Source organism: Arachis ipaensis, chromosome B3 (genome assembly GCF_059453495.1).
Source record: "Arachis ipaensis isolate K30076 ecotype BB chromosome B3, ASM5945349v1, whole genome shotgun sequence".
NCBI lineage: Eukaryota > Viridiplantae > Streptophyta > Magnoliopsida > Fabales > Fabaceae > Arachis > Arachis ipaensis.
Window position 1 is genome coordinate 8557976 of NC_142438.1, and position 26781 is coordinate 8584756.

Genomic DNA, 26781 nt, shown 5'->3' on the forward strand with positions numbered 1-26781 from the left:
AAACTAGGTGGACTGGGAGTAGGGGACGCTATGGTTCGCAACACAGCGCTGTTATTCAAGTGGTGGTGGCGATTTGCAAAGGAAGATTGCCCCTTGTGAAAAAAAGTCGTAGCTTCTTGTCATAATTTAAACCCCAATGAGCCTCTGTGGACTCAAGAACCGCCTACTAGAGGAGGACCATGGAAGGATATTTGCCAGTTACACATCCTGAACCAACATTTAAGGGATAAGATGGTTGCAGGCCTGTCCATGGTGGTTGGGGATGGGCGTCGGACACGTTTTTGGGAGGATACATGGGTGCTTGGTGGGTCTCTGAAGAACCGATTCCCGAGGCTTTTCTCTGTTTCAAACCAGTGTGGATCCGTTATAGGGGACTGTGGTTTTTGGGATGGGCTTGAGTGGATTTGGAACTTCCAATGGAGGCGAGAGCTCTTCCGATGGGAGTTGGAACTACTGAGTGCATTACACGAGGTTTTGAGACCTGTGAACTTAATTCATAACAGAGAGGACAGAGTGGTGTGGAAATATGATAGGCGAGGTGTTTTTACAACTAACTCATTTGTGCAGGTGATGCAGGAAGAATTGATCCCAGAGGAGGTAACCAGTTACAGCTTCACCAGGACTATTTGGAAGGGGCTGGTCCCGCCTAGAGTGGAGCTGTTTGTCTGGTTTGCTCTGATAGGAAGAGTGAATACAAAGGACAGGTTGAGCCGGTTTGGAATCATCAGTCATGAAGATGTTACTTGTGTTCTCTGTAACAACGGGGTGGAGGATGTACATCACTTGTTTCTAGGATGCATATTTGCATGGCAGGTGTGGAGTGCTTGGATTTCAGCTTTTGGCCAATGGTGGTCTTACCCAAGATCGATGAAAGAACACTTTCTTAGTTGGACAGAAGAACCGAGGAGGATGGAAGAGCGTAATCACCGGTTGAGGTGCTTCTGCGCGATCGTCTGGAACTTATGGTTGGAAAGAAATAGACGGATTTTTCAGCACACAAGCAAAGGAGTTGAAGAAATCATCAACATGTCTTCGAGTAGTACTAACGAGTGGAGCGGTGGGGATCCCTTTAGTTGTTGATGGCTATACCAGAGATGACATGGGATCGGATTTGTGTTGTTATATTTGGTAGGTCCTTTTTTTTTTTTTTTTAGTTTATGTAACTTGGTTGGTCACTCCACTTCTATTGTGTTGAGCTGTTTGATTTCAAAAAAAAAAAATTAAAGTTAAGATAATGTTCAATTATAAATTTATAACATAGCTAGTTATAACAGACGAATCAGAGTTATATAAATCAATTATTTGAGTTGTTTTCGTGTGTTTTTAAAAATTTCAGATTAACCAAATCATAGAATCAACTATTGTGATTATCAAAATATGTTTGTGCTGTTGTGCATATCCTCGAACTATTCTTCGCTATACAGTGACCAAATTAAATTCAATATTTCTTTAAGATTGTATTTTATAATGCTTTAATTTATCTTGTGCCTGAGTCGTATAGGCAACAAAGCATTGCAGCTAGGTTAGTCACATAGCAATTATAGTAATGGTGCATAGTGTCTTTTGGGGAAAAAGTTATGCGAATCTAATTTAGAGTTAATTTCCTTAACATTTGATTTCACGTGGCCTAGGCAGTATAGCTTTAGGATTATACTACGTGTATATTAAAATTAATTACAAAAATTATTTATAAATATAAAATAATATTAAATTATATATATTTATATATAAATATATTAATAATTAATTTTAGTAACTGATTTTAATATACGAATAATATTTTTGGTAATTTTATTATAGACATAACTACTAATAATTAAGCACAGCGAAGCTAGCTATATATATATTTGTGGGGTTGATATACGTCTTTGAAAGACTTTGTCCAACTCCATGCAGTTCCGTACGAATATATTTATGCGTGGAAATTAAAAAGAGAAGCGCATTATATTATTAATTGTATGTGTGAGTTGGATGGGTTAAAAGCATGCATATGGTTCAATGGTTTTTGGTAATCTTAGGACCACCGCCATAATGCATAATTGGAGAAGAAAAATGGGCACTACATTCCCCAACAACTAGCGTGATCTCGATCTGCTTCACAACAATCACCTAAGTTTGCGTCTACATTCACAATCACTATACTTTAATATAATTCGTTATATACTTATATATTGTTACAATTTCAATACATGTCTACTTAAAATGTTATCCATCTTATGATTGGTTTAATTCTTTAATTTAAATAAAATATTAACGCTCATTGTATTTTTTAGTATGATCTCCACAATGAGATAGTATATATGTGGAGCTGAAAATATTAATTTTTATTGAGATGTAATTGTATATCAAAATATTAGGGAGAAAATATAAAATGAGATTACACTGCATCCAACTCAAAACCTTAAGATAGTAAATGAATAAATTTTTCATCTTATAAATTTTTTATTTTTTCTTACTTTCTTTGATATAGGAACACTCCTCACACTTACAACACTAACATTGTCATGACATGCTAATTGTCATGGCATGCTAGGTGGTAGATAGATAAATTTATTATATTAGCTGGCAACATAATCAAGTGCAGGAAAGTAACTACAAATTTTGCAGCGAGTTAAGGTAGTAACTAATTTGGTTCTTAATAAATACGATCAGACGGATCCACCAAGAAGTAAACTATGCTGAAAAAGCCAAAACTGTAATCACCTTCGTACGTAGCATTTTTTAGCATTTCATTATAATACTAAGTTGGAACCGACCAAGGGAAAGCATAAAATAATGTGAATTATGAAATTGAGAGGAGCCATCTCAATCCCATGCATGCTTTGTTGACTCATTGACTGCTGGGTATGTATCCAAGCAAGAAAGAGCTCAGAAACTTGAACGAAGTTGTGGTTTGTCGTGCAACTTTGACCTTTTTGCATGCTACTTTGATTTTCTTTCAGTTAGTCAGTCAACGAAAGCGTGTGAGAAAAACTCGCAAATGGATATGGATCCCACTTCTTTTTTTATTCTTATCATGATTTATTCACATTTTAATTATTGATCTACGGAAAGTTTTGCAATCAATATGTGCAGTAGTAGTGCAACTTTATCTTTCCCATATTTCCTGAATTTGGTTGTATAAAATTAATAAAAAGTTAAAACAATATTGTTTTGTTTTGTTGTGTTTTTCACCGTTAGAAGTGAACAAGTAGAAAAAGTTTAGAGTTTTATTAGAGGCTCTCTTTTTTTTTTCAATAGGTTAGAGTTTAAATGTAAATAAAATTATTAAATTATATTGTTTTTTTTTTTTTATTTGGTCAACACACACACATCTTATACTCTCTTTTTCATCGAGAGAGATTCGAACTCATGTGGCAATTTTATATATTTTTTTTTTTTTTGGGTATATCTCGTCACAAAAGCATCTTTGTATAAACTTATTCAAACAAGGCCCAGTAATTAGACATGGGCTTCTGAAAATTAATGGTAAGAAAATGGGCCTAGTGTTATCCAAAAACTTAGTCAAGAAGAAATGGATTTTCTGACCTAAAACTGCTGCCACATCATTCTCCCATGGCAACCCAAATGTCCAAATTCTTAAAGTGCTTTCTAAAAGACCGTCCAAAATTAAGTCCCTTTTTTTTGTCGGCAAAAATAAGTGCTTTTTATAAGGTCACTTTTTGACTCATATCATCACTTTTCCAATTTCTTTTTCTTATGATTATGAGTGCTCCTTTAATTTGAGTTCATGTTCAAGTTTTTTTTTTTTTGGTATTAGTTCATGTTCAAGTTTATATGGTGAAAATGTTGAATTGTAATGCTTGTTCCCATATATTGTGGATGTTTCTGTCAATAAATAAAGTTGTTTTGGGCAAAAAAAAAAAAAAAAGAGAGAGAAGGAAGAAAAGACCTAATAAAGTATCTAACCAAGGAACTAAATTGGAGTCTAGTAGTTAGTTAATTAGTCTGCTTAAACAAGTGTTGGGAGTTTGAATTTCGCTTTGTACATGCAACAACTCATTGTCCAGCAACAAACTCTTAAATGGAGCTCAGTACCGCGATGGATTAGTCATTGGCTTGCCAGATTAAAAAATACCGTGAGAAAAAAAAAAGTATCTAAACAAGGTATACGGAAAAAAAAAAAGAGAGTATCTAATCAAGTTGGGTTAGTTTAGTAGTTAGTTCACTAATTCATTTAATAAAGTGTTAAGAATTTGAATCCAGCATTGTGCCTGCAATAACTTATTGGCTAATGAAAAACTCTTATATGAAACTTCGATCTACAATAAATTACTCATTAGTTTATCAAATTGAAAAATACTATAAAACTCCAAAAAAAACATCTAAACCCTATATAAATATTGAGATTCGAATCTCATTTTATCTACATAGCAACTCATGGACAACAGTAAACCATTATCACAACTATAAGAATGATATGTTTATGTAGGTCAATGCATGTATATGTGTCATGAGTCATCACTAGGCAGCACTCATAATTTTCATCACAAAGATTTGATATCACTACTCAACAAAACAACTGTCTAAACCTTATTGGACTTCTATAAGAGAGTTTGTCACGTAATGTAATGTAACTCATCTCAGTATTCCAACAAACATTAATTAATGATTAACTAGTGATGGAGATGAACTAACTAAATTAATTAAGGATTTGGTTAAGTCATATATAGAAATGTTTTGAAATTCTTCATGCTTAAAATATGTCTTTTTAGTAAATAGGTAGTTTTACTTAAAAAACTTAACCAATGTACTTAAGCTGTTGATTTTTTTTAAAATAATTCGATTAATTAAAATCATAGTCTTATATGCAACCTGAAACGCATCGAGTCAACCAAAGGTTTTATTAATTTTGGATCTTCAATATTTCCACCACTGATTGATTTTAGTCATTTGCATTGTTGTACACCCTAAACGAACCTTTTTTTTTTATAAATATAAATGTTTCGAATGTATTGGAATTACGCTTTGCTATTTACTATAACGCTTTGGATGAAGAAAACAATTGTATAAATTACATGGGATGTGGTTACCCAAGCATAGCTAGTTGTATGTCTTAGCAAAAGGTATTTTATTTTGTCCTCATTCTTGTGTGCGAAAGATTCGTTGGCAACATAGGAAAGGGGTGAACAACATTAAAAACCATTGCTATATGCACAACGTTCCAATTTTATATGTATATGTATTAGAAAACTGTGACACCGACTAAGTGAATTTTGTACATAGAAGGAACAAAGTTAGCAAGGCAATTGCATGTATCCCATAATCTGAATAAAGCATACATTATCATATTTTTAGTCTTAAATTAATACTAAAAAAATAATATAAATAATTTTGATTAATATTTTTAAGATACTTATTAACCAAATATATTAATGTGGTTGTGATTAAAAGCTTGGAAGGTTGAAGGTTGAAGGTTGAAAAGTAGAGGAGGTAAAAATTTGATCATCCAAGTATTTGACACTTGTATCTATATCATTTGGAAGCGGTTCTTTTAAATCCCCAAATTAAGAAACAAAGTTACTTATCCAAACTAAATAACAAATTATGAGCCACACGAAAAGAAAATGATAACAAAGATAAGAAGAGTACCACAGAGCCAGTCAAAAAAACCAAAGATAAGATCCGTGCATGACTATATATAAAGAAAAATACAAAGAGATATTTATGAATATACGCGTTAATTTGTACAATGAAGTAGCCATATATATCTATTCCGAATAGGGTCCCCCAATGGAAACAAGGCATGTGATGATGCAAGTATTGGTCTTAGCAGTTCCAAGAATGGATACAACTAACCATCCTCACTAATTAAAATAGTTATGTTCCTGGTTACTTCTTTCACATTATGTACCACCACCGCCCCTTCATCCTTATTTCGTTCCCATTCTTTTGACTTAAAGGCCCAGGGACCCACTTTTAAGAATCTTGTCTCATATACCCATCCTAGCTTGAAGCCTAGAATAGTGACAAACCAGCTTGCCCCTTACATTTAAGAAAGGAGAATGAGAGGAGAAAAAATTGAAGAAAGAGTGAAATTATTAGTATGTTGTTTAGATGAAGAAGAAATAGATGTAAAAAAAATAGAGATTTTTTTTTTGTTTAGATAAAAATAAAAGTGAAAAAAATTAGAATGACATAAAATTATATTAATATTTTTATTTATATTATATATAAATTATAATTTATTAATAATAAAAAATAAATGTATAATTTATTAATATTTGTCATATTTTTATTTATTTTCATTTCATTTTTGGGTGAAAATATTTTAGTAAATATCATTTTTTTTTTCTTTTCATTCGAACAATAAAAATTTTATTTATTTTTTTTTTCTTTTTATTTTTTTTCTTTAAATTCTCCCGACCCAAACAATAAATTAGGTTCGACCATTTAAGTATGTAAAATTAAATAAGTAATTAGAGTTTCTAAACTAGAACTAGGGGTAGAAGGTTAGAAACATATCAGGCCAGATTAATCGATTTTGATCTGATCAGTAATTTATTATAAACTTTTTTTAAGTAGTAAATTTAGTCTGTTATTTAATTTTGGTTTAATTTAAAATTAATTAAAAAGTCTGATAAATTTTATTTCATAAAGATACAAATATTTAAAAATATTATTTACAAATTTAATTTTAATAAAAATATTTATTTATAATATATCATATTTAATATTTATAAAAAATTTTAAATTTTTTTAATATATAAAAATATTTATCATAAATTTAAAATATTTAATAATTTTATTAATAATAAAAATTTATTTATTTATTTATATTTTAATAAATCCAAATAGATCTGATAGGTTAATAAAACTAATTAATAAATCTAAGTTTAATTTATTATCATATTAAAATTTTTACAAAAATTTAAATTTGTGTTTATTTTACAACATGCCAAATCAAGTCAGGCCGAATACAAGTCAGGCTGTAAGTTCTTGACAGATTGCTTTATTTATTTTTATCTCTAACTAAAAGTATTATCTATTTAAAGAAATTTCAATGAACTAATCACAAATGGATTAATCTTTTTGTTTATGAGAAATGCTATACGTATAAATTTTTTATAAACCAATTCCAACAAATTTGACAATAAAATCTAGCTGAATAAGTAAATAAAAGTGATGAGAATAATTTTTATTGATATTAGACCAATTTAATTAAATTTGATCTATAAAAACATTTATACGTATATTATTATTCTTTTTTTCTAATAAATAATTTTAATTAAATAAATCATTTTTTACATTAAAATATTAATTTATATAAAAAATTTTACTTATTTAATAGATTATTTTGTTTAAATTTAAAATATTTTAGTTAAAACTTAAAATATTTGAGCTAAATAGTTAAAAATAGGGATAAGTACTTTTTTCGTCCCCAAGGTCTAGGGTCAAAATCATCCTCAATCTTTACAAACACATTAAAATCGTCCTCCTCCCATTCACGAAAATTTTTGGACACATTTACTCCTGAGGGTCCCTAATGCTTCGTTTTTTATTCCCGCGAAAGGCATTCACTATCTCATTTGTCATTACACACTTCAAAGGTGATGTTTCATGTTCAATGATGTCCTAGCAGTGGTGTGTCGTCATCGGAGGAGTATCGGAACTGCATTTGGAGGTCGCTAGCAACGGTGAGGAAGGAGGTCGGTCCGGCATTGTCATCGACATTCAGGTATGTATGCATCATTTGTGACGGTTTCATTTCGAGTTTGAAGGTAATAATGTTTGAACAGATTCTCTTAGTATCTTATTATTGCGAGGGTTTGATTTGATTTTTTTGTGTCTTTAAGAAATGGGAAGCTTTACTCTAACTGTCTACCATGGGGTCGATTTGGATATGAAGATGGGATGTTGCGGTATATACGGGGACAAAAGACAGTTATTGAAGATGTTGATAGTGATTGATGGTCTGTATTTGAGGCATATGCAGAGTTAAGGCAGTTCGGATACACCAAAGAGAACATTTCAGCTATGTGGTATAAGGATCTAGCTAGTCAATGGTTAGAGAAGACCCTGAAATTATTTGCTACGGATAAAGATGCACTTAAGATGTGCAAAATAGCGAACTTGAGGGGTCATGTTGAGGTGTTTGTGGTGCATGTGGTTGAGGATGCAGAAGAATTTCCTGAAGCTGGGTTTATTAATGTTGGAGGCCAAACAGAGGAGATGCGCGGTAATGAGTTGGTGGTTTATGAGGGTGAAAAAGGTCAAGAGGTGAAAAATGATGATGTGCAACAAGGCAATGAAGGAGATAAGTTAGAAACAGATGTGGCTGCAGAAAATGAACGGACTGAGATAAATAGCGATGATAACAGCGATGATGACGAGTTTATTCCGTCTGATCCTGAGGTTGATAGTGCAGACAACATTCAATTTACAGATAGTGACGAGAAATATGATGATGAGAGTGGATTTGAGGAAGATACAAGTGCCAAGAATAGTAAGAGTGTTGATAAAGGAAAAAGGGTTATGAATGTCGATTTTAGTGATGAGGAAGTCTTCAATAGCGATGAAGTGGATTTGGAGTACGAGGTTGGTGTTGGTTCAGATGATGAGGAAGGAAAAGGGGAAGATAACAATGAAACAAGGAGCTATCCAATTCATAAGGATTGTAAAGATATGAGTAGTTACAAGTGGGAGGTGGGAACAGTTTTTGCTTCAAGACATGAATTTAAGGACGCTGTGACGTCGTATGCAGTACAAACGAGAAGGGGACTCAGGTATGTGAAGCTTGACTTGGTTAGAGTGATGAGCCGTTTGTCAGCCTGGCTGCCCTTTTTGGTTATATGCTGCTAAGATGAAAGAGGAAGCAACTTGGCAGCTTCGCTCCATGAACCTTAAGCATACTTGTGGCTAGTCGCATAGGGTTGGAATAATGCATACTTCGTGGCTGAGTATAGCTTTTAAGAAGAAGGTGGAACATAATCCGAAGTTTAATGGAACAATTTTACCTCGAATTAGGAAGAAGATAGAGAGAAGAGGTAGGGTAGCCGGTGAGTGGAGACCTTACTGGTCTGCTGCACAAACTTATGAGGTTGTCAATGGGTTGAGCAAATATGATGTTGATTTGTCTCTTCATGAGTGTTTATGTAGGAAATGGCAGCTAAGTGGAATTCCTTGAATACATGCCATCAGCTGTATAAACTTTAAGGGTCTTGAATTGGATTCGTTTGTGGATGACTGCTACAAGAGAGATGCCTATATCAAGTGCTATGAATCGATAATCAACTCTCTCAATGGCCTTGATCTATGGGAGCACACTAACTTCGATGATGTCATGCCACCACCTTATCGGAAGCCTAGCCACAGACCAGTGAAGAAAAGGAAAAGAGGACCTGATGAATCAGAGACTAGATGCCAGATACACTTGTCTAAGAGGGGGCAGATACAGAGGTGTTCAAAGTATGGTGCATTAGGTCACAAGAGAGGAAGGTGCAGCAATCCACCCCTCCCTGTAAGTTCAGTTCTCCACATGACTGTTAGGGTTTATTGCAATATTTTTCATATGTATGTTAGGGTTTATCTGTCTCCTCGTTGGTGTATTGCAGACCCAACCACCTAAACAAACTGCTGCCAAGAAAACTAATGGAGGAAGGAAGATATCACAACCTGCTGTGCAATCTACTACCAGAGGGAGGAAGAGGTCCAAACCACAAGAAAAGTTATCATCACAGCCCCAACCAGCCCCCAGCTCAACACCCATAACTAGGTCCAAGTCATCCCATTCCCAGCCCATCCCCAAGCCCACAACACATGCATCTAGGCCCAATTCAACACCAGCGGCTACTCCCAAGCGAAGGCCCAAGATGAAGCCCATCAGAAGCTCAACCTAACCACCACCAGCTGCCAAGGAGAAGGGTGCATCCAGCTCAAGCCAACCAGTTATGAACAAGGTCTCCTTCACTCACAACATTACACTACATGTTTTTCCAAGAAAGTTGAGGCTCATGGCAAAACTGCCTCAAATGGATTGGAAAAAACTTTAACAATGTTTAGAAACTATTTAAGTTGTTAGCTGGTTAATGTAGAGCTAGTTTGATCATACCGTATGATTGTGAGATTTCATTTTGATTGCAACTTATTACATACTCTTTATGCTTAATGTTGTGTAAAAGTGAATAGAATTACTGTTGTTTGGTTCTACCACCAACTGTCATCTGGTTTGTTGAATGGTTTAAGTTTATTACCCCTAGTTTGTTAATGAATGAAGTCACATAGTTGTGTTTTGATGTATCTGTTTCTGCTTTCATTCTGATGTTGAGCAAATATTACATACTACATGTTATGCATTACTAAACCAGACACAATTCTTCAGTCATATTTTTGGGCAACCATTTTCATTTTCATTGCCAATTTCTTGTGAAATTACAGACAGACACCATCACTTACATACACATAAACTAACCTACAAAAACCAGTTTCATTACCAAAATACTATCCAGCCACAGCAGCAGTTTTTAATTACATAAATTAGACTTCAATGCCTAAGTACAAACTAACTAAAATTGCCCTATTTTTTACCTAACTTTCATCAACCCAGTTTCAGAGGCAGCAAACATGGTAAACCCTGTTTGTGATTCAACAAAACCTGCAGCCAGCAAAATAAACAACCAACCCAGCCAACCATGCCCAACACTGTAGCAACCTTCAACTTCCACTCAGATGCCTTCAAGTCTGCCTTTAGGGCTATAACTTTTCTCTTCAACCTTCTCACATCCGGATCTTCGCTTTCAGCTTCTGGGTCTGCCCAACAGAAAAACTGACACTCATCTTTAACCTACATGAACCTACCATACTCAGTGCCCAGAAACAAAATGTTGGGGTCAGCTGAGAACAATAAAACATCAACTTACCTCATAGTACTCGCAACACTGGTCTCTCTCCATGCCCACAAAGAAGTCCCCTCTTCTGCGCAGACTCACTGGTCCGAGAAGACCTTGAGCTCTCCGACGCCATCGCTGCACTGGAACCCTAACCCTAGCAGACGCTTTATGATTCTGGTTTGGGGGTGAGGTTTTTAATTAAAATAAAACTTAATTTTCTAAACCATTATGTGGTTTAACTACCGGTAACAATTTCAGAAGTAAATGTGTCCAAAAATGTTCGTAAATAAGGAGGGGAGGACGATTTTAATGTGTTTGTAAAGATTGAGGATGATTTTAATAAAAAAAAAAGATTAGAGACGAAATTGATTTCGACCTTCGACTTTGGGGACAAAAAAAGTACTTATCCCTTAAAAATATTAAAACTGGTAAAAAATTGAAAAACATTTTGACACATTAACCGATAATCTATTTAATTCACAATTTAATCAATCTAGTTCCATTAAAATTTTATTTTTACAGGTCATTTTTTAAACAAAATTTACTTATTTAAAATTGTTACCAAACTAACGAATTCGATCCATTTTGACGTGTTTAATCCATTTTTATTTTCTAAGAGAATATGATAGTACTATATATATTATTTTTAATATCAAAAGAATTATAAAAATAATAAAAATGAAAAGAACTGACTTTTAGTCTTTTATATTATAATAAAAAATATAAAAAAATACTAAAATTAGTTATTAATATAAAATATATATTAAAATATAAATATATATTAAAAATAAATTAAATTATACATATATTTATATACGAATATATTTATTATTCATTTTGATAGCTGATTTTGATATAAAATATTATTTTTAAAAATCTATATATACAAATAATATTTCTTCTAATTTTGTGTCATATAGTTAGTTCTGCTATAGTATCTGTTTGGTTTATGTGATAGCTCCATGGCTAACCGAAACAAATGTCATCGCCCTTTCCAAACAGAACATGTGGCGCATAACCACCATACTCAATACAAAAACCAACCGACAACTGTCAAGCATTGACGCTCACACTTGACACTCTTGCCATGCGATGCTACACAGAATTACTCCCTAGATTCTCTCCGTGAACCTTCCTACCCTATTGCATTTTTTAATTTAATTTAGATATGGAAGGATGAATGTGTATGATATAGTTATAGAGTGTATAGGTATTTTATGTAATTGTGATATTAGCAGTAAAAATCAAATTCTCTTATTTTTGTATTCGAATTATTTGATTTGTATTAAAAAAATTAAAAAATTTAGGGTATATAAATTAAACTTTTTAATTTGTGTACTCTAAATTTTTTTAATATTTTAAACACAAATCGAAAAATCCAATTTATGTACTCTAAGTTTTTTTTTTTATTTTTTAAACACTCGATTCAATCTATGTACCTCTTACAATTTTAAAAGACATAAAAAATTACCATATTAAAATATATCATTCATCTCATTCTTATATTTAAATTTTTTAGCCACAAATATTAATTCACCTTATGAAAATTAAATATATTTAATTTATAATAAGTCTTGGTAGTCTGAATTTGACCCCACTAAGGTCGTGTATAAATAATAGATAAAAGTACTAGCATTTAACATACCTTACTTAGTAGCTAGAGTCTCACTCTCACTATATATACTTCCCTTAAACAACCGAACCAACCCAAAAGTAAAACACAATCAATCAATCTGCTAACAAGAGAAATAAAAGAAAAATGGGTGCTCTGGATCACATCTCTGATCTATTTGACTGTTCTCACAGCAGTTCCAAGCTCAAGAAGAAGCGCAAGCAGTTTCAGGTAATTAATCAAATTTAATACCTAATTAACTAACTTATATTTGATTAATCAAATCTAACTTAGTTAATATATTATGATATTTATGAATCTGTAGACGGTAGAGGTGAAAGTGAAGATGGACTGCGAAGGATGCGAGAGGAAGGTGAAGAAATCGGTGGAAGGAATGAAAGGAGTAACGAACGTAGAAGTGGAGAGGAAAGCGAACAAGGTAACTGTTCAGGGCTATGTGGAACCTTCGAAGGTGGTGGCGCGAATTGGTCACAGGACGGGAAAGAGGGCAGAGTTGTGGCCATACGTGCCGTATGACGTGGTGGCGCACCCATACGCTCAGGGGGTGTACGATAAGAAAGCACCCGCAGGGTATGTGAGGAACACGGAGTTTGTTGACCCCAACGTTTCACAGCTGGCGCGTGCCAGCTCAGCAGAGGTCAGGTACACCACCGCCTTCAGCGACGAGAATCCCGCCGCATGTGCCGTTATGTAATTACACTTTCTTATTGTTCGCTTTTTTTTTTAATTATTGCAGCAAAATCAAAAAATAGAAAAAGAAAAAAAAAAGTATAACAGGTTAGGTAGTGTTTGTTGTTTCGTGTGAAAACTAAGATAAGTTTGGTTTGTCTGTAATCATTGGTTCTTATTTCTGAATATTAATGTGATATATTATTTTCTTTTTGTTTTAGTCGTTTCGTTCTTCATATTACATGAGAAAAAAATAGATGGTATCATTAATTTGATTTTTTATTAACAAAATACTGATAAAAAATAGAGATGAAGTCATATGACAGTATTGACATAATAACATATTTGAATTGATTATGAATTTATTTACATTTGTTTTTAAGATTACAAATTCTGTATGAAAACAAATTGGAGTAAAAAAAATATTTTTTAATTTAAATATAGAAGGAAGAATAGTGTAGGACGTAGATATAAAGTATGCGACTATTTTATGTCGTTGTGGTGTTAGCAGCAAAATTTGGACCGTCTAATATTCAATCGGTATTGAAATTGAACCATCTAATTTTTTAAGTATAAAATATTAAAATCGGATCTTCTCGTTTTTTTATTCGGACTCTTTCATTTGTATTTAAAAATTAAAAAAATTTGGGTATACAAATTGGAATATTGGACTCTCCAAATTTATGTACTCTAAATTTTTTAAATTTTTTAAACACAAAATTTGATTTGTGTACCTCTAATAATTTTGAAAACGTATATCATTCATCTCACTCCTATATCTAAATTTTGTAGGCAAAAAAATGAGAAAAATTATATACTTTATAATTATATTCTTTTTAAAATTATAATAGGAATTGAAATTAAAAGATTTAATTTCTATACTTTAATTTTTTTTTAAATAGATTTTTATTTTTTTATTTTTATATCTTAAATCAAATAGTGTTATTTTATTAGGAACAATTATACTCATCCAGTGTATATCTATACCTATATCCATCTGTAAAATAAAATAGTCTCGTTCTCTTCTTTCTTCCCTTTTTCTTTAACCGACAACGAATCCGTTTCCTTTACTCTCATCTCCTTACAAACACTAGGCGCTAAATCTGGAACATAGCGTATTCCTTAAAATCATATTATTTAAATATACAATATTAACATGATATCTAACAATGATAAAAATGTTTCTGCAAAAATAAATCAACCTTAGTTAAAGAAAGTGTTATAAAGTCAATAAAATAGCTGAAATGTACTAATATTGACTGAGGAGGTGATTATTGCCGCTACACGCCTACACTTTATCACATACAAATAATTCAAACTCCAAATGTTGGAAAAAAATTAGAAATGATCATTGTGAAAAAATTTACTAATCTTTAAATATTGATTAAATAGTAGTGTATATATATTGAACTCTCTGTTTTAACTTTTAATACAATATAAAGGTTCAAAATCCATTTTGTACACTTCATATGTTTCGCCAAGCTGACGCATGATAACAAGTCCCCTATATGGCCCATGCACACTGTTATGATAAAATGAAAGTGTTTCTATTAGATTAGTTATCATTTCATCACAGAAATGATTGAACACTACATGATCGGTTTCCAATTTTTAAAGCAACTCCCTTTAATTGATTGCAATTACAAAGTTGAATGGATGAATGTGACACTTTACTGTCTGACCCTAAAAACAAAGGTTAAGATTAATTAATTATCAATCAATTCAGACAATAATAACAAAAGAAAAAAAAAATACAAAATCTGAAAATTAAAGGCCGAAGCTCGTATTGGACTTTGGGGTTCTGGCCCAGCCAATTCAGGCCCAAATGTCTCCATGGTTGGGTTAAATTGGTCGCCCAGACTGGTCTAACCGTGAACGGGAAACAATTACGGTTCGGTTCAAACGAAGCTTTTCCAGTTTTCCCCCAAATAAAAAAAAGAAACCCTATCCTAAACTCTTTCCATTGCACATTAGAGAGAGTTTTGGAGGGAAAACAGAAAGAGCGGCAAAAGCGAAAGAAAAAATGGCGGAAGAAGAGTACGATGATGATGTCGAAGAAGAGTTCTCCGTTTGGAAGAGGAACACGCCGTTGTTGTACGATCTTGTCATTTCGCACCCTCTCCCATGGCCTTCTCTCACTGTTCACTGGCTCCATTCTTCTCCACAACCCCATTCTCATCCTTCCTTCAATCTCCACAAGATCCTTTACGCAACTCACACTTCAAATTCCGAACCGAACTACCTCATCCTCGCCAATGTTGCTCTTCCTGCCAACCCATCACAGCCTGTCGCTGCTGCTGTTGACGCTGAAAACCCGGTTCTGCCCAAGGTTTAACTTTGTTAATGATTAAATAATAGAAAACTAACTAGCTTTGAGTTTTTGGCGCCATGTGTTTGATGAAATGACACAGTGAGATTTATTTATTCATTTACTTATTTCTTTGTAGGTGGAGGTTACCCAAAGGATTATGGTTGATGGGGAGGTGAATAGGGCGAGGAGTATGCCCCAGAACCCTAGTGTTGTTGCTTCCAAGACTTGTGGTTCTGAGGTTTATGTGTTTGATGTTGAGAAGCAGCATGGAAAGGAACAAGGTAGTGGTTGTGATCCTGATTTGAGGTTGAGGGGTCATGACAAAGAAGGGTATGGTTTGTCTTGGAGCCCTTTTAAGAAAGGCTATCTTTTGAGTGGCTCCCATGACTCAAAGATTTGCGTGTGGGATGTGTTAGCTGCGGATCAAGATAATGTGCTTGATGCGATCCATGTTTTTGAGGTAATGATGCTGAGATTCAATTATGCTTGTCTGATAAATGGTAATTGTTTTGTGATGTTGATGTTGGTTGTTTTGTTAATTTGTGTGCTATTTCTTGTCAGGCACATGATGGCGTGGTTGGGGATGTATCCTGGCATTCAAAGCACGAGAGTTTATTTGGCTCTGTTGGCGATGATTGCAAATTAATCATTTGGGACTTGAGGACAAATAAGGCCCAGCAATCAGTCAAGGCACATGAGAATGAGGTAATGCCTGTGATTGTTAATGCTTACAGAGTCTTCTTGTTCATCAAGCTTATTAAGTTGGTTTTATGCAATTCTTAATAGAAGTGTTCAAAGGATCAGCATATATAGTGAGTCTGATCATTCTGTAATGTGTATGTCATGTAGAAGTCCATGTTGCTTGTGCTGATCTGATCTTAGCATCTCTTATAATAACTTGTTTTAAAATCCAAAATTCCCCTAAAAGAGGAAAATATAAAGAGGAGTTCTAGTTTCATTAAGAGAACTGCCTCCATTGGGATCTTCTGTATTATGAAGTTGCGTTGAACTATTATATGTCCTTTAGTCTTTGCACATTCATTCCTTGAATTTAGGAAATAGGAACTCTCATGTTGGAACAGTGAGATTACACTGTTGTTTCTGATACAATTGGCTACCCTTGATATCGGTTTCTCTTCCTCATTCAGTTCTTCCATCTGTTTTTATTTATTTTTCGATTTTGGGTCAAATCAGGTGAACTTTATTTCTTTCAATCCATATAATGAATGGATTGTAGCTACAGCATCTTCAGACACCACCATTGCCCTCTTTGATACAAGGAAACTGGCGGAGCCACTGCATGTTTTGAGTAGCCACACGTATGTCATTTTATGTATCACGTTATGTGTTTCTTTTGTTGCTACTACGCTCATGTTGCAATCACAGTAGCAAGCTATAAGTCATATTGTATAACTATATTTGCTCACTGTTTTTGTTTGTTTCTAAATGTATGTAGCGATGAGGTGTACCAGGTGGAGTGGGATCCTAATCATGAGACCGTGTTGGCATCTTCAGGTGCTGACAGAAGGCTGAACGTTTGGGACCTTAGCAGGTAAAAGGAAAAAAGAGTCCTCCTAAGGGTGTTTCACTTTCATTTTTGACATTGGTTGTGTTGATCTCCTTTGTTATGTGTTTATTGGTTACACCTTTGCAAAGAGTTACACATTACTAAAAACGGTGGCTTATGATTTTGCATGCTTTGTGTGGTGATGATGACTCAGAGTCGGGGATGAGCAGAATGAAGGGGATGGTGATGGTGGCCCTCCTGAGCTACTCTTCTCTCATGGTGGTCACAAAGGGAAGATATCGGACTTTTCGTGGAACAAGAATCAACCATGGGTTATCTCAAGTGTGGCTGAGGACAATTCTTTCCATGTGTGGCAAATGGCTGAGAATATATACAATGAAGATGGTGATGACGAAGATATCTGGACAGCTGATGGTCAAAACTAACCAAATCATACCCAAGGCTGAGATTATTTAAATTACTTTCTGTTTCTCTTCTATTAAAATTTGGAACTTAGAATACGGTGTCATTGGAGCATGATTTATCATTTTCTATTCAGAACAAGACTTTCTTTGCGTGAAGAAATCTTAAAAGTTTAAAGTTCCTACCGTAGTTAAAATCCGTTTAAAACGTTAATCTATATAAAAGGGTCAATCCACCAATTTTGTTAAAGTGGATTCCATTAATAGTACTTCATAATTTAGGGTCAGTTAATTGGTTCTTGTAAATCTACAATCCATTCAATCTACAATATTAGCACAATGGCAAAGTATGGCGAACGAAATAACACTAGAATTAAGAGGTACAACCTTGTGAAGGTATAACGCGAGAGGGTTTTTATTATCAAAAACAAGCAAATATCTATCTTCACATGTCTCAATAAATTTTACCCCATAGAATGACAGTTGTAAGCATAGTTTTTCAAATAAATTTAAATGGTGTTAGGTTTGTATTCCAACAAAAATCTCAATTTAGATGTTAGGAACCTTGGGTGGAGGCATGCACGATTAATTTAATTATATGATTGATTATTTTCTTGGTGGTTGTTTCTTAGCATTGCTGTGTTCCCATGTGGCAAGTGATTAGTTGATGAGAATGATGCATGATGATCCCTGTGATAAAACTTCTCATTAAGTCAACTCCACCTATGTACATATGTCTCACTAGTGTTGCCAGTGTCAATTAGCAAAGCTAACAGCCACTTATATCAAACACAAAGCAAATCACAAGTCCGGCTTGATTCGGGGAAGAGGAGAGCCCATATATGACATCTTCAGTCACATTGTCAACATTTGTCCAGCAAAATGCTTAAGACAGAAATAAACCACTGATTCAGAAAAATCAAGATGAAGAAAAAATGCCACTAAGGCACTAACCCATTTTTTATTGTCTCACAAAGTAGTGTTCTTTAAAAGATTACAGTATTATACAATGATAATGGTGCCTCACCTGTACACATCCAGAGTACTAGAAGATGAAACACAACCCCATCTCCCCAAGTTCTGTAATCCAGCAATAACAAACTTATTGTACTTAGAAATCATGAATTTCTGCTTAAATATTGGATCATTAAACAGTGCAAACAACAACACAAATACTTACATGATTCAAGAATGAACCAGTAGAGAAACATTTATGATAGCAGTTTAACTAGTTCAAAGATAATCAAAAGATCGCAAATTGAATTGCATAAGCTATACCAGCTACAGATCAACTGCTAATTCTGCTAACAGAACATTGAGCTAGGACTCATCTTCCAATACTAGAACAGCCATCCCAACCCATTACACAAGCAGAGGGCCAAACAGAGAAAATTACTTTAAAAGATGACCTTCTGGATGGCTGATGTTGCGATTGGTAATGAGTTATTGGAAGTAGATATTAACATGGCTACAACAAAAAGTACCATTTTATTCTTCAGCCAGCTGTCATTGCACGAGAACCCCCTATAAATAAACAAACTTCAGTCATTTAAAGGATGGATGCAAGCATAAGTCATATAACCATTCCAGCTGTATACGTCCGTGGCATGCATGAGTGTGTGTGTGTGTGTGATAAATTACTTGTAGCTTCACTAAGATGTCCACTACAATCGTATAACTTAAATGTTTGGATTATCAATAATTCCATTAAATGTGACTTTCTCAAAGAAGTTAAAGAGCATTGATAATTCCATAATTCAGCACAACTAAGGAGAATTAAAAATTTAGATTGTGTGACTATCTTATTTCCAAAATTCTTCCTATTTATGACCATAACAGAAAACATGAAGCAGGTGAAAGTAGAGAGTAAGCTAGCCTTCAATTCCAGTGGTCTCTTTTTCAGTCTTAAATTGCAATTTTACAAGGCAAAAACTAGACAGTTAGACATAATTAACAGTGGATCGCAAAGATAAATTTCAAAGATGACAGGCATGCCATATCATGCACCCGTAACTAAAATGGGAATCAAGTATAAACATGAATTAAGTGATAAATCAAATATTTCATCCTAGGATTAGAGCAACTATAATAAGCTACTACCTTTTCTTTTGTTTGATGCAGAAGAATTCACATTAGACACTGTTTGTCCAACTCCACAAGAAGGTAGATCCTTAAGGGCCAGATTCTGGCTTGCTAGGCACTGAAGATTCTCAAATTCACAACCATTAAATCCTTCAGTAGTTAGTGATGCACCTTCGGCAATCTTTCCATCTGCTCCCGGGTGAAGGCAATAGACCCGATCATCACACTGCAAGTTACAAGGGTTCATCACATACGAGCCAGGTAAGTTCTGTGCTGGCGGGTTCACAGCAGGAGCCGCTGGCTTCTGATATGGGAATGTTCCAATTTCTCCTTCAATCCTGCCCCTAATGTCAACTAGCAAGCACTTCAACCTCGATATTTCTGCCTCCAAAGCAGCCTGGCTTTGCAACTTCCTCATCAAGTGCTGGTTCAAAGCTCTCAATTTGACAACCTCATCCTCCAAAGAAGCAGCCCGAGCCTTCTTCTTCTCGCGGTACTTGCGTACGGCTTCCCGATTACCCAATGGGCGCTTCTTTGACTTCTTTTCAGCAGACTCAGCAGTGTCGTCAGTTCCAACTTGCTCCTCAGACGGCGCAGGCACAATCTTGGTATGAACATGGTAGCAGGTATGAGTATGGGAATGATCAGGACCAGGGGGGTTACAGGTGTGGGTATGCGTGCAAGCATGGCTGTCCTTGAGGAGTTCCTCAAAGAAGCTATCCATTGATCCACTGCTTGGAAGTTCAGCCATGTTTGGACTTGAGAACACTTCCTGGTTCGAGAAATCAAGCTCCCCGTCGTCCATCAGAAGGGAACCCCTAAAGATGGCACAAAACCTAATAATATTTAATCACAAATAACAGAGAAGAATCATATACAAATCGTCAACAACAAAAAAGAGCACTTTTTTGCTAAGTTGAATTCTAAATGGGGACAAAAGGTTAATCAAATTACTGAATTGGCATTGAAAGCAGCCAAAGGAACAAATTTAAAGTGGAAAATTTAGAATACAAAGCGATGAATAGTGCGGTTAGTGCAGTTATTAGAATATGCTTGCAACAATGAAAAGCCGAGGAAATTAAACGTGATACTCATTTGATAAGAAGAGAGTAAAAAAAAAAAAGAAAAGAAAGAAGCAGCATAATTGAATAGAATTTGGGGATGAAACGGAAACCCTAATTAGATGACATCATTTTGGGAAAAAGCAGTAATGGACATACCAGGTTTCGAGATTCTGCGATTTCTTTTTGGTGGTTCTCTTTCTTCTATTTCCCTTTCTTTCCCACACACACTCTTTCTATCTCTCTCTGTCTATTTTCTGAGAGAGACACAGAATTCAATTTTGCAAATCCCTAGACCCTAATCGCTTCCAATTTATACGTATTCTCATCCCAGACGAGACACGAGCCGAATACTTCTATTATTGTTATTTCTAAATTTTTAATATATTTTATTATTTTTCCTTTTAAAATATTTGATTTTTTTTTTGTGTATTATGCGACTAATGATTTTAGAAAGTATACAAAGATACAAAAAAAAAAGTTATTACATATTACGTATTTATATTTATATTTAATTATTAGTAGTTAATTAATTTATATTTAGATTATGAATATATATTTAATTTAATTATGTTATTTATAAAATTTTATTATAAATATGGATTTATTTTAATTATGTTATTCATTAAATATAATTTAATGTAAATATAAATATAAAATAATTATATATTTCTATGCAAGTAATTTATTAATTGCGGGTTTCTTATATTCATATAAACATGAATAATTTAAAGGTAAGCAACTTTTGTCAACTATGTTCGGGTTCAGATTGTGGTTCCACAACCACCTTTGAATGAATCACTAATAATTTTAGTAGTATTTCGTATTTCAGATTGGTTTTTCAAAGGCTTATTAAATCCATTTGACTACACTAAATAATTGAGAAAATTGTCAATAGGATGGCTTCCTTTATTCTTTTTTATTTAACTTTGAAGATAACTTTTAATTTGATTTTTAAATTTATACGTTAATTTTAATTTAATTATTGAAATTTTAATTTTTTTTATTTTATCCTCAAATTTTATAAATGTAATTTATAATAGTTCTTGAGATAAATTTTAGCAATCAAATATTAATAGAATGGTGATGTAGACAATGGATTATCATATTAAACTTCTTAAAACAATGCCATTTTATTTTTGGTGTTTAAATAGTCTAAAATGATATTGTATCACTTATTTTGATGTTTATTAATTTTTTTTAAAACAAGTGATATAACATTATTTTTGGTTGTTTGAACTCCAAAGTCAAAACACATAATTTTTCACGAATTTAACATAGTATTTGTATGATTATATTAGTACTCTATTAATATTTATTTGCTACAAATTGTTCAGAAGACTAATGTGAATCATACTTATAAAATTCAAAACTAAATAGATACAATTAAAATTTTAAAGATCAAATTGAAGTTTGTATATAAATTTAGAGATCAAATTAAATATTATTTTTTAACTTTGTGTTGTATTTAAACTACTTTTCTACTTAAAAAAGTGTCGGTTAAATAAGGTTTTATTGAATGTATTATGTTTGGATCAAGATATATTAAAAAACAATAAACCTACACGGCCATTCATTTTACTAACCAAGTCATATAAGCGCACTTCTTTTAACATAGTCATTATCGTCATTTTTTTTTTTTATCATTTTACTTCTTCTTTTAGGCGTTTTTTTAACATTATCATCATTATCTTCTTCTTGTTATTTAATTTCTTCTTCTATTTTTTTACTCTTCATTCTCATTTATTATCATCATTATCATCTTTTTCTTCTCTTATGTATATTTAACAAAACACGAAGCACAAAAACATTAGTGTACAGTACAAATTTTTTTTTTAAAAACTAATTTAGAATATTGACACTCAACTAATAAAATACGCACATCTTAATACACAACACAGAAATATTAGTGCATAATACATAAATTTTAGCATATAGTACCGAAATTTTTATAGTCCACATGCCTAAATCATTGAACTCAAACAACAAAATATATTCATATAAAATTTTTTTATATTATGTGCAAAAAGTCTAAGTTATGTGTAAAAATTTATTAACTGTGTGTAAAAAGTTTTATACTATATCAATAAATTATGTGTTATACTTAAAAATTTCTGTCATGCGCAAAATTTTTTATGTTATATCAATAAGCTTTTATAATAAAAAAAGTTTAATTTTGATACATGAATAGTATAAAATTTTTTATACAATCGTGCAATTATATATGTTCTTTTAGATGATCATTTACGCACTTAATATAAAAAAAAGTTATTTTTATTAATGTATTATTACGTAATTAAATATACATATAGAATTACTTTACACTGACATTGTATTAAAATTAAATTCTTAAAAAAAAAAAACGAAAGAAGAGAAGCATATAGTACATATGCATACTTTTTCTGTTCAAGTGATGCGAACTTGATTGAATTTATTACAAAAATACTTTGTATCTGTAATTTTATCGCTGAAATTTATTACTTGTTAAACACAATTTTATAGTATTATAATGATGTATTTTATTCTAATAAAATTGAACAAAGAAAATTTCTGTTATTTTTGTCATCAGAACCAACAAAATTCTAGCGATAAAAAAGAATGAATTCTTAGTCAATTTCGCGATAGACCTAGCGAAATTAGAGTGAACCAGCCTTTATAGATAGCGCAATTACATTCTTTCTAAATTTTATTGGCACATCATGAGAAATTACAAATTAGGCTGATAGCAAAATTGAAAATAATAATTAAAAAAAAGAAACTTATGCGTGGATATAGGGATGGCAAAATTTTTCGAGACGCGGGAATTTCTGCGAGAACTGCCCCGAATGGGAATTCGATTGTGGGGAATTTTTCCTGCGGGGATGGGGATGGGGGACAAAATTCCCCCGAAGCAAGCGCGAGGACCCGAGCGGGGATCCCCGTCCCGTCCCCGCTATTCCCCGAAATTTATAAATTCCTTAAATTATCCTTAATAGTTTATTTTTCATATATGTTTTTTAGTCATTTCTCACACACACATATATATAGAAATCCAAAACTCATAATCCTTATTTGCATAACCCTTCTTCAATTCAGAGATCCCTAAGACTGTCCATACTCCATCCAACCTCTCTACAGCCACCTCCTCGTCACCCTTCTCACTGCATCGTCACACCTCACCGTGCCATCACCCTTACTGCGTCGTAATTTCTATTTGCAGCGTTCCTTTTTGTAACTCTGCCGTCGTGTTCATTCTCTTCTCTGTTGTCGCGTCTCCCACCTCGTCCACTGCTTTTTCCTTTGGCTCGTCGTTGCGTCTCTCCATTGCGTTATTTCAAAAGAAGTCACCATCGTGTCATTTAGACTTTTCGTATAAAATCTTACAGTTTTTGTATAAGATAGATACTTGCAGCCCTATTCATATGGAAATTAATAATTAGTTAGAACTATTATGTAGATGGGAATGGGTCCCTGCGGGAATGGGACCCCGTAGAAAATGGGAATGGGGAGCAATATTCTCCCACAGCGGGAAATGGGGCGAAAATGGAGAGCAAATTTGAGGACGGAGATGGGGAGCAGAGAGGCATCCCCCGCCCCCATCCTGTCCCATTGACATCCCTACGTGAATATCTATAAATCTATGACAACGATCGTTGTTTATTCGATCCTATTTCATCTTGGACTTACAGTTTTCTAGTACTCACAAATTTCACGAGAATAAAATCTTAGAAGTATGTGTGGTCAGTTTGGATTTTACATGTCTCGATTTACCTGTTTTGTTTAGAATTGCAAGTGATGATTAATATAAGTATTTGTTAAGCTTATCAAGGAATCTTTTTTTCCTCCAAAAATAATAGGGAATCAACAACAATGCTATGATACACACTTGTCCATTGTGTTTGTTTTGTAGGGTCTATTTAGTGTACATATGCATTTTGGTACAGATTTACAGATTTTTGTTTTTATTTGGTTTAAAAGCGTATCACTAAAAGTGTTGCTTAAAGAGAAAGTGTTACCCTTAATCGTTAACTTGACTCTGATACCAATTTTTAACTCTTTTATGTTTATAATGTGTATAGATTTGAAGATATTGAAAATTTCTATTATTACTAGTATTTATAATTCTGATTTCATTTTCATAGTTTTTTAATCTTGTTTTAGTTTATAATATTCTTTTTTTCATGAATTATTGTTTATAAAATCTTTTATCTGTTTGTCTTTTTCTTTAATATATTTTTTCAAATCTTCAAAAACTTCTTTTATTTCTACACTTTCCGTTGTTTCTAAATATCTTTTTAATTTTTCAACCTCATTCTCCATTTTTTCTTTTAACAGCTTTAATTCTTTTAAGTCATAATATGGTTTTCCAGGCATTTATAAATTTTTTAAGTTTAACTCCAACTTGTTTATATTTATTCTTATTTCTATCCTTTTTATTATAAGGTCATCCATTTCGATCTGAAGATTATTTAATTCCTTTTTATACTCCTTTATTTTACTTTTTAATTTTTTCGCTTTTTTTCTTTTTATTTTATTTTCTGGTCTTTCAATTTTTGTAAGCTTCATTATTTATTTTAGAATTTCTGCAAATTCTATCATTGCTTCATCACTTTTTTCTAGAGATTCTATTAATTTTTCTAACTCTTCAACTTCTCTTTTTAACTTGTCATAGATTATTTTTAGAGCTTTAAATGCTCTTTGATTTATTTCAGAGAACTGCAAATAATTCAAACGATTTTCTCTTTCAAAGAGCTCTTGTTTCTTATCTTGATAAGTTACATATATTTCTTCTTTATTTATTGTCATAATTTAGTACTTAGGGTTTCATTTAATTTTTCGACCTTTTTTGTCAATTCTTTTATTTCAGAATCTTCTTCTTTAATCTTTAACTTAGATAAACTTAAGGGACTATTAATTTTAGATTCTCTTATTTGAAAATTTGATGAAACCAATTTTCCTGATGGTTCTTTTAGTAATAGAACTGAATTTTCAATAGCTTTATATTTTGGTATTTCTGTTTTTACAATTTTCTGAAATAATTCATCGACATAAATTCTTTCTCTGTTTTTAAATATTATACTATGATGGCTATTTGTTAAAGCATAATTTATTGCATATGTAATTGAAAATGGTTCATCATCTTGTTCCATTAGATTCTTTCTATGAAATTTATAAGCCAAACTTACAGATCTTCCAAGATTTTCAGTTGATAAAGGTATAGCATATCCAAGATGGGCATTAAATTTAACATTTACGTTTGCCAAATTTCCATGAACAATTCCAATTATTTGATCTATTGGGTCATCAGTAATTCTTTTGTCATAGATTGCTAAACTTATTGGTGAATTAATTCCTTTCATATATGTAGATTTAATTAAGACTTGTATAGTACTAATATGAATCCATCCAATTTTAGATCTTTTTTGTTGATCCTTAATTTTCTCAATCTGTTTACTCAATTCTTCATTATTTATCAAAGCTATTTCAAGTTCTCCATTGGCAGATTTTATTTTTATAGGAGCTTCAAGTTGAATTTTTTCATAGTATATTATATTTTTTCTGTTAAAAACTTCTTTTAAAAGATTTTGTTTATTAAAATTTTCATTTGATTTGAGATTTAATTCTGTTTTTAGAACAGCCTACTTTTCATTATCTAATAAAGCAGTTAATCTATAATAATCAGATTCTTCTGTTAATTCTAAACTTTCTAAATAATTCATAATTGAAAGACTAGAATGAAGATGTACCTTTCTGGAGAAAAACTTCCTTTATTCAGTATATTTTACATAAGGGGTTTTATCTCCAGAGGGGAGATTGTAGATACTAACTCCAGAGGGGAGTTTAGAACTATTTTTCCCTAAGGGGATTCTTCCTCAGACTATAGAATCGCCTCGGCAGCTTCCTCCTTGCTCTCCTAGCATATGAGTACTCTTAGCCTCCTGCTTCCTATTGTCTTATGCCTTTACAATTGCCTAAGCAGCCTATTTATAATAGTTGGGTTTGATGGACAATTCCCATCCTTACCCTTCTTATGACGTCATTGCTTACGTCATTGTTTGTTCTCTTTCACCAGCTACATTATTGGTGCTCTATGACCTAAGTGCTTACGTCACTATGCAATAATGTTGAGAGATGCTTCAGATGTGCTGTCATCTTCTTTTATCATGTGACCGTCAGATGTATTGTCTTCTTCCTTCATCATGTGAGTTGATTCCGTTTCATTATTGCTTTCTTCAGATAACTCTGAGGCACATAGCTGGCACTTGTGGTCTTCTCTGTCTTTTATCA

At 32.8% G+C, this 26781-nt stretch overlaps 4 protein-coding genes across 11 annotated transcripts; 3 read left to right on the forward strand and 1 right to left on the reverse strand.

The window, feature by feature from the left end:
- The first annotated feature begins 231 nt into the window (after window positions 1–231).
- Window positions 232–1080, forward strand: LOC148569769 (uncharacterized). Its single transcript, XM_088506618.1, has one exon. The coding sequence runs from the start codon at window positions 232–234 to the stop codon at window positions 1078–1080; it is 849 nt and encodes a 282-aa protein (XP_088362744.1).
- Window positions 1081–12444: 11364 nt separating this feature from the next.
- LOC107628784 (heavy metal-associated isoprenylated plant protein 26) lies at window positions 12445–13351 on the forward strand. The gene is made up of 2 exons (XM_016331385.3): window positions 12445–12672; window positions 12767–13351. The coding sequence occupies exons 1-2, from the start codon at window positions 12589–12591 to the stop codon at window positions 13154–13156; spliced, it is 474 nt and encodes a 157-aa protein (XP_016186871.1). The 5' UTR covers window positions 12445–12588; the 3' UTR covers window positions 13157–13351.
- A 1657-nt stretch (window positions 13352–15008) lies between these two features.
- On the forward strand, window positions 15009–17534 carry MSI3 (Transducin family protein / WD-40 repeat family protein). The gene is made up of 6 exons (XM_016331384.3): window positions 15009–15460; window positions 15579–15902; window positions 16004–16147; window positions 16637–16761; window positions 16899–16994; window positions 17164–17534. The coding sequence occupies exons 1-6, from the start codon at window positions 15155–15157 to the stop codon at window positions 17393–17395; spliced, it is 1227 nt and encodes a 408-aa protein (XP_016186870.1). The 5' UTR covers window positions 15009–15154; the 3' UTR covers window positions 17396–17534.
- A 524-nt stretch (window positions 17535–18058) lies between these two features.
- On the reverse strand, window positions 18059–20886 carry BZIP19 (Basic-leucine zipper (bZIP) transcription factor family protein). Of its 8 annotated transcripts, none has more exons than XR_015907285.1 (5): window positions 20674–20868; window positions 19472–20289; window positions 18856–18895; window positions 18399–18451; window positions 18059–18256 (listed from the first exon to the last, which is right to left on the reverse strand). XR_015907285.1 is itself a non-coding variant. In XM_088508503.1 (4 exons), exons 2-3 carry the CDS (start codon window positions 20256–20258, stop codon window positions 18867–18869), a joined length of 816 nt encoding a protein of 271 aa, XP_088364629.1. In that variant the 5' UTR covers window positions 20259–20289; window positions 20674–20868; the 3' UTR covers window positions 18297–18451; window positions 18856–18866. The 8 variants fall into 8 exon arrangements, 2 of the variants coding, with proteins under 2 accessions (XP_088364629.1, XP_088364628.1); XR_015907283.1 differs by having other exon boundaries at window positions 18768–18895; XR_015907280.1 differs by having other exon boundaries at window positions 18552–18895.
- Window positions 20887–26781: the final 5895 nt, after the last annotated feature.

Coding starts and splice junctions, on each gene's coding strand:
- LOC148569769 (XM_088506618.1), top strand. CDS start 232: ATGGTTGCAGGCCTGTCCATGGTGGTTGGGGATGGGCGTCGGACACGT.
- LOC107628784 (XM_016331385.3), top strand. CDS start 12,589: ATGGGTGCTCTGGATCACATCTCTGATCTATTTGACTGTTCTCACAGC. Junction 12,673..12,766: donor AGAAGCGCAAGCAGTTTCAG/GTAATTAATCAA, acceptor ATGAATCTGTAG/ACGGTAGAGGTGAAAGTGAA.
- MSI3 (XM_016331384.3), top strand. CDS start 15,155: ATGGCGGAAGAAGAGTACGATGATGATGTCGAAGAAGAGTTCTCCGTT. Junction 15,461..15,578: donor AAAACCCGGTTCTGCCCAAG/GTTTAACTTTGT, acceptor ATTTCTTTGTAG/GTGGAGGTTACCCAAAGGAT. Junction 16,762..16,898: donor CATGTTTTGAGTAGCCACAC/GTATGTCATTTT, acceptor AAATGTATGTAG/CGATGAGGTGTACCAGGTGG.
- BZIP19 (XM_088508502.1), bottom strand. CDS start 20,258: ATGGACGACGGGGAGCTTGATTTCTCGAACCAGGAAGTGTTCTCAAGT. Junction 18,896..19,471: donor TGCATCAAACAAAAGAAAAG/GTAGTAGCTTAT, acceptor GTTTATTTATAG/GGGGTTCTCGTGCAATGACA.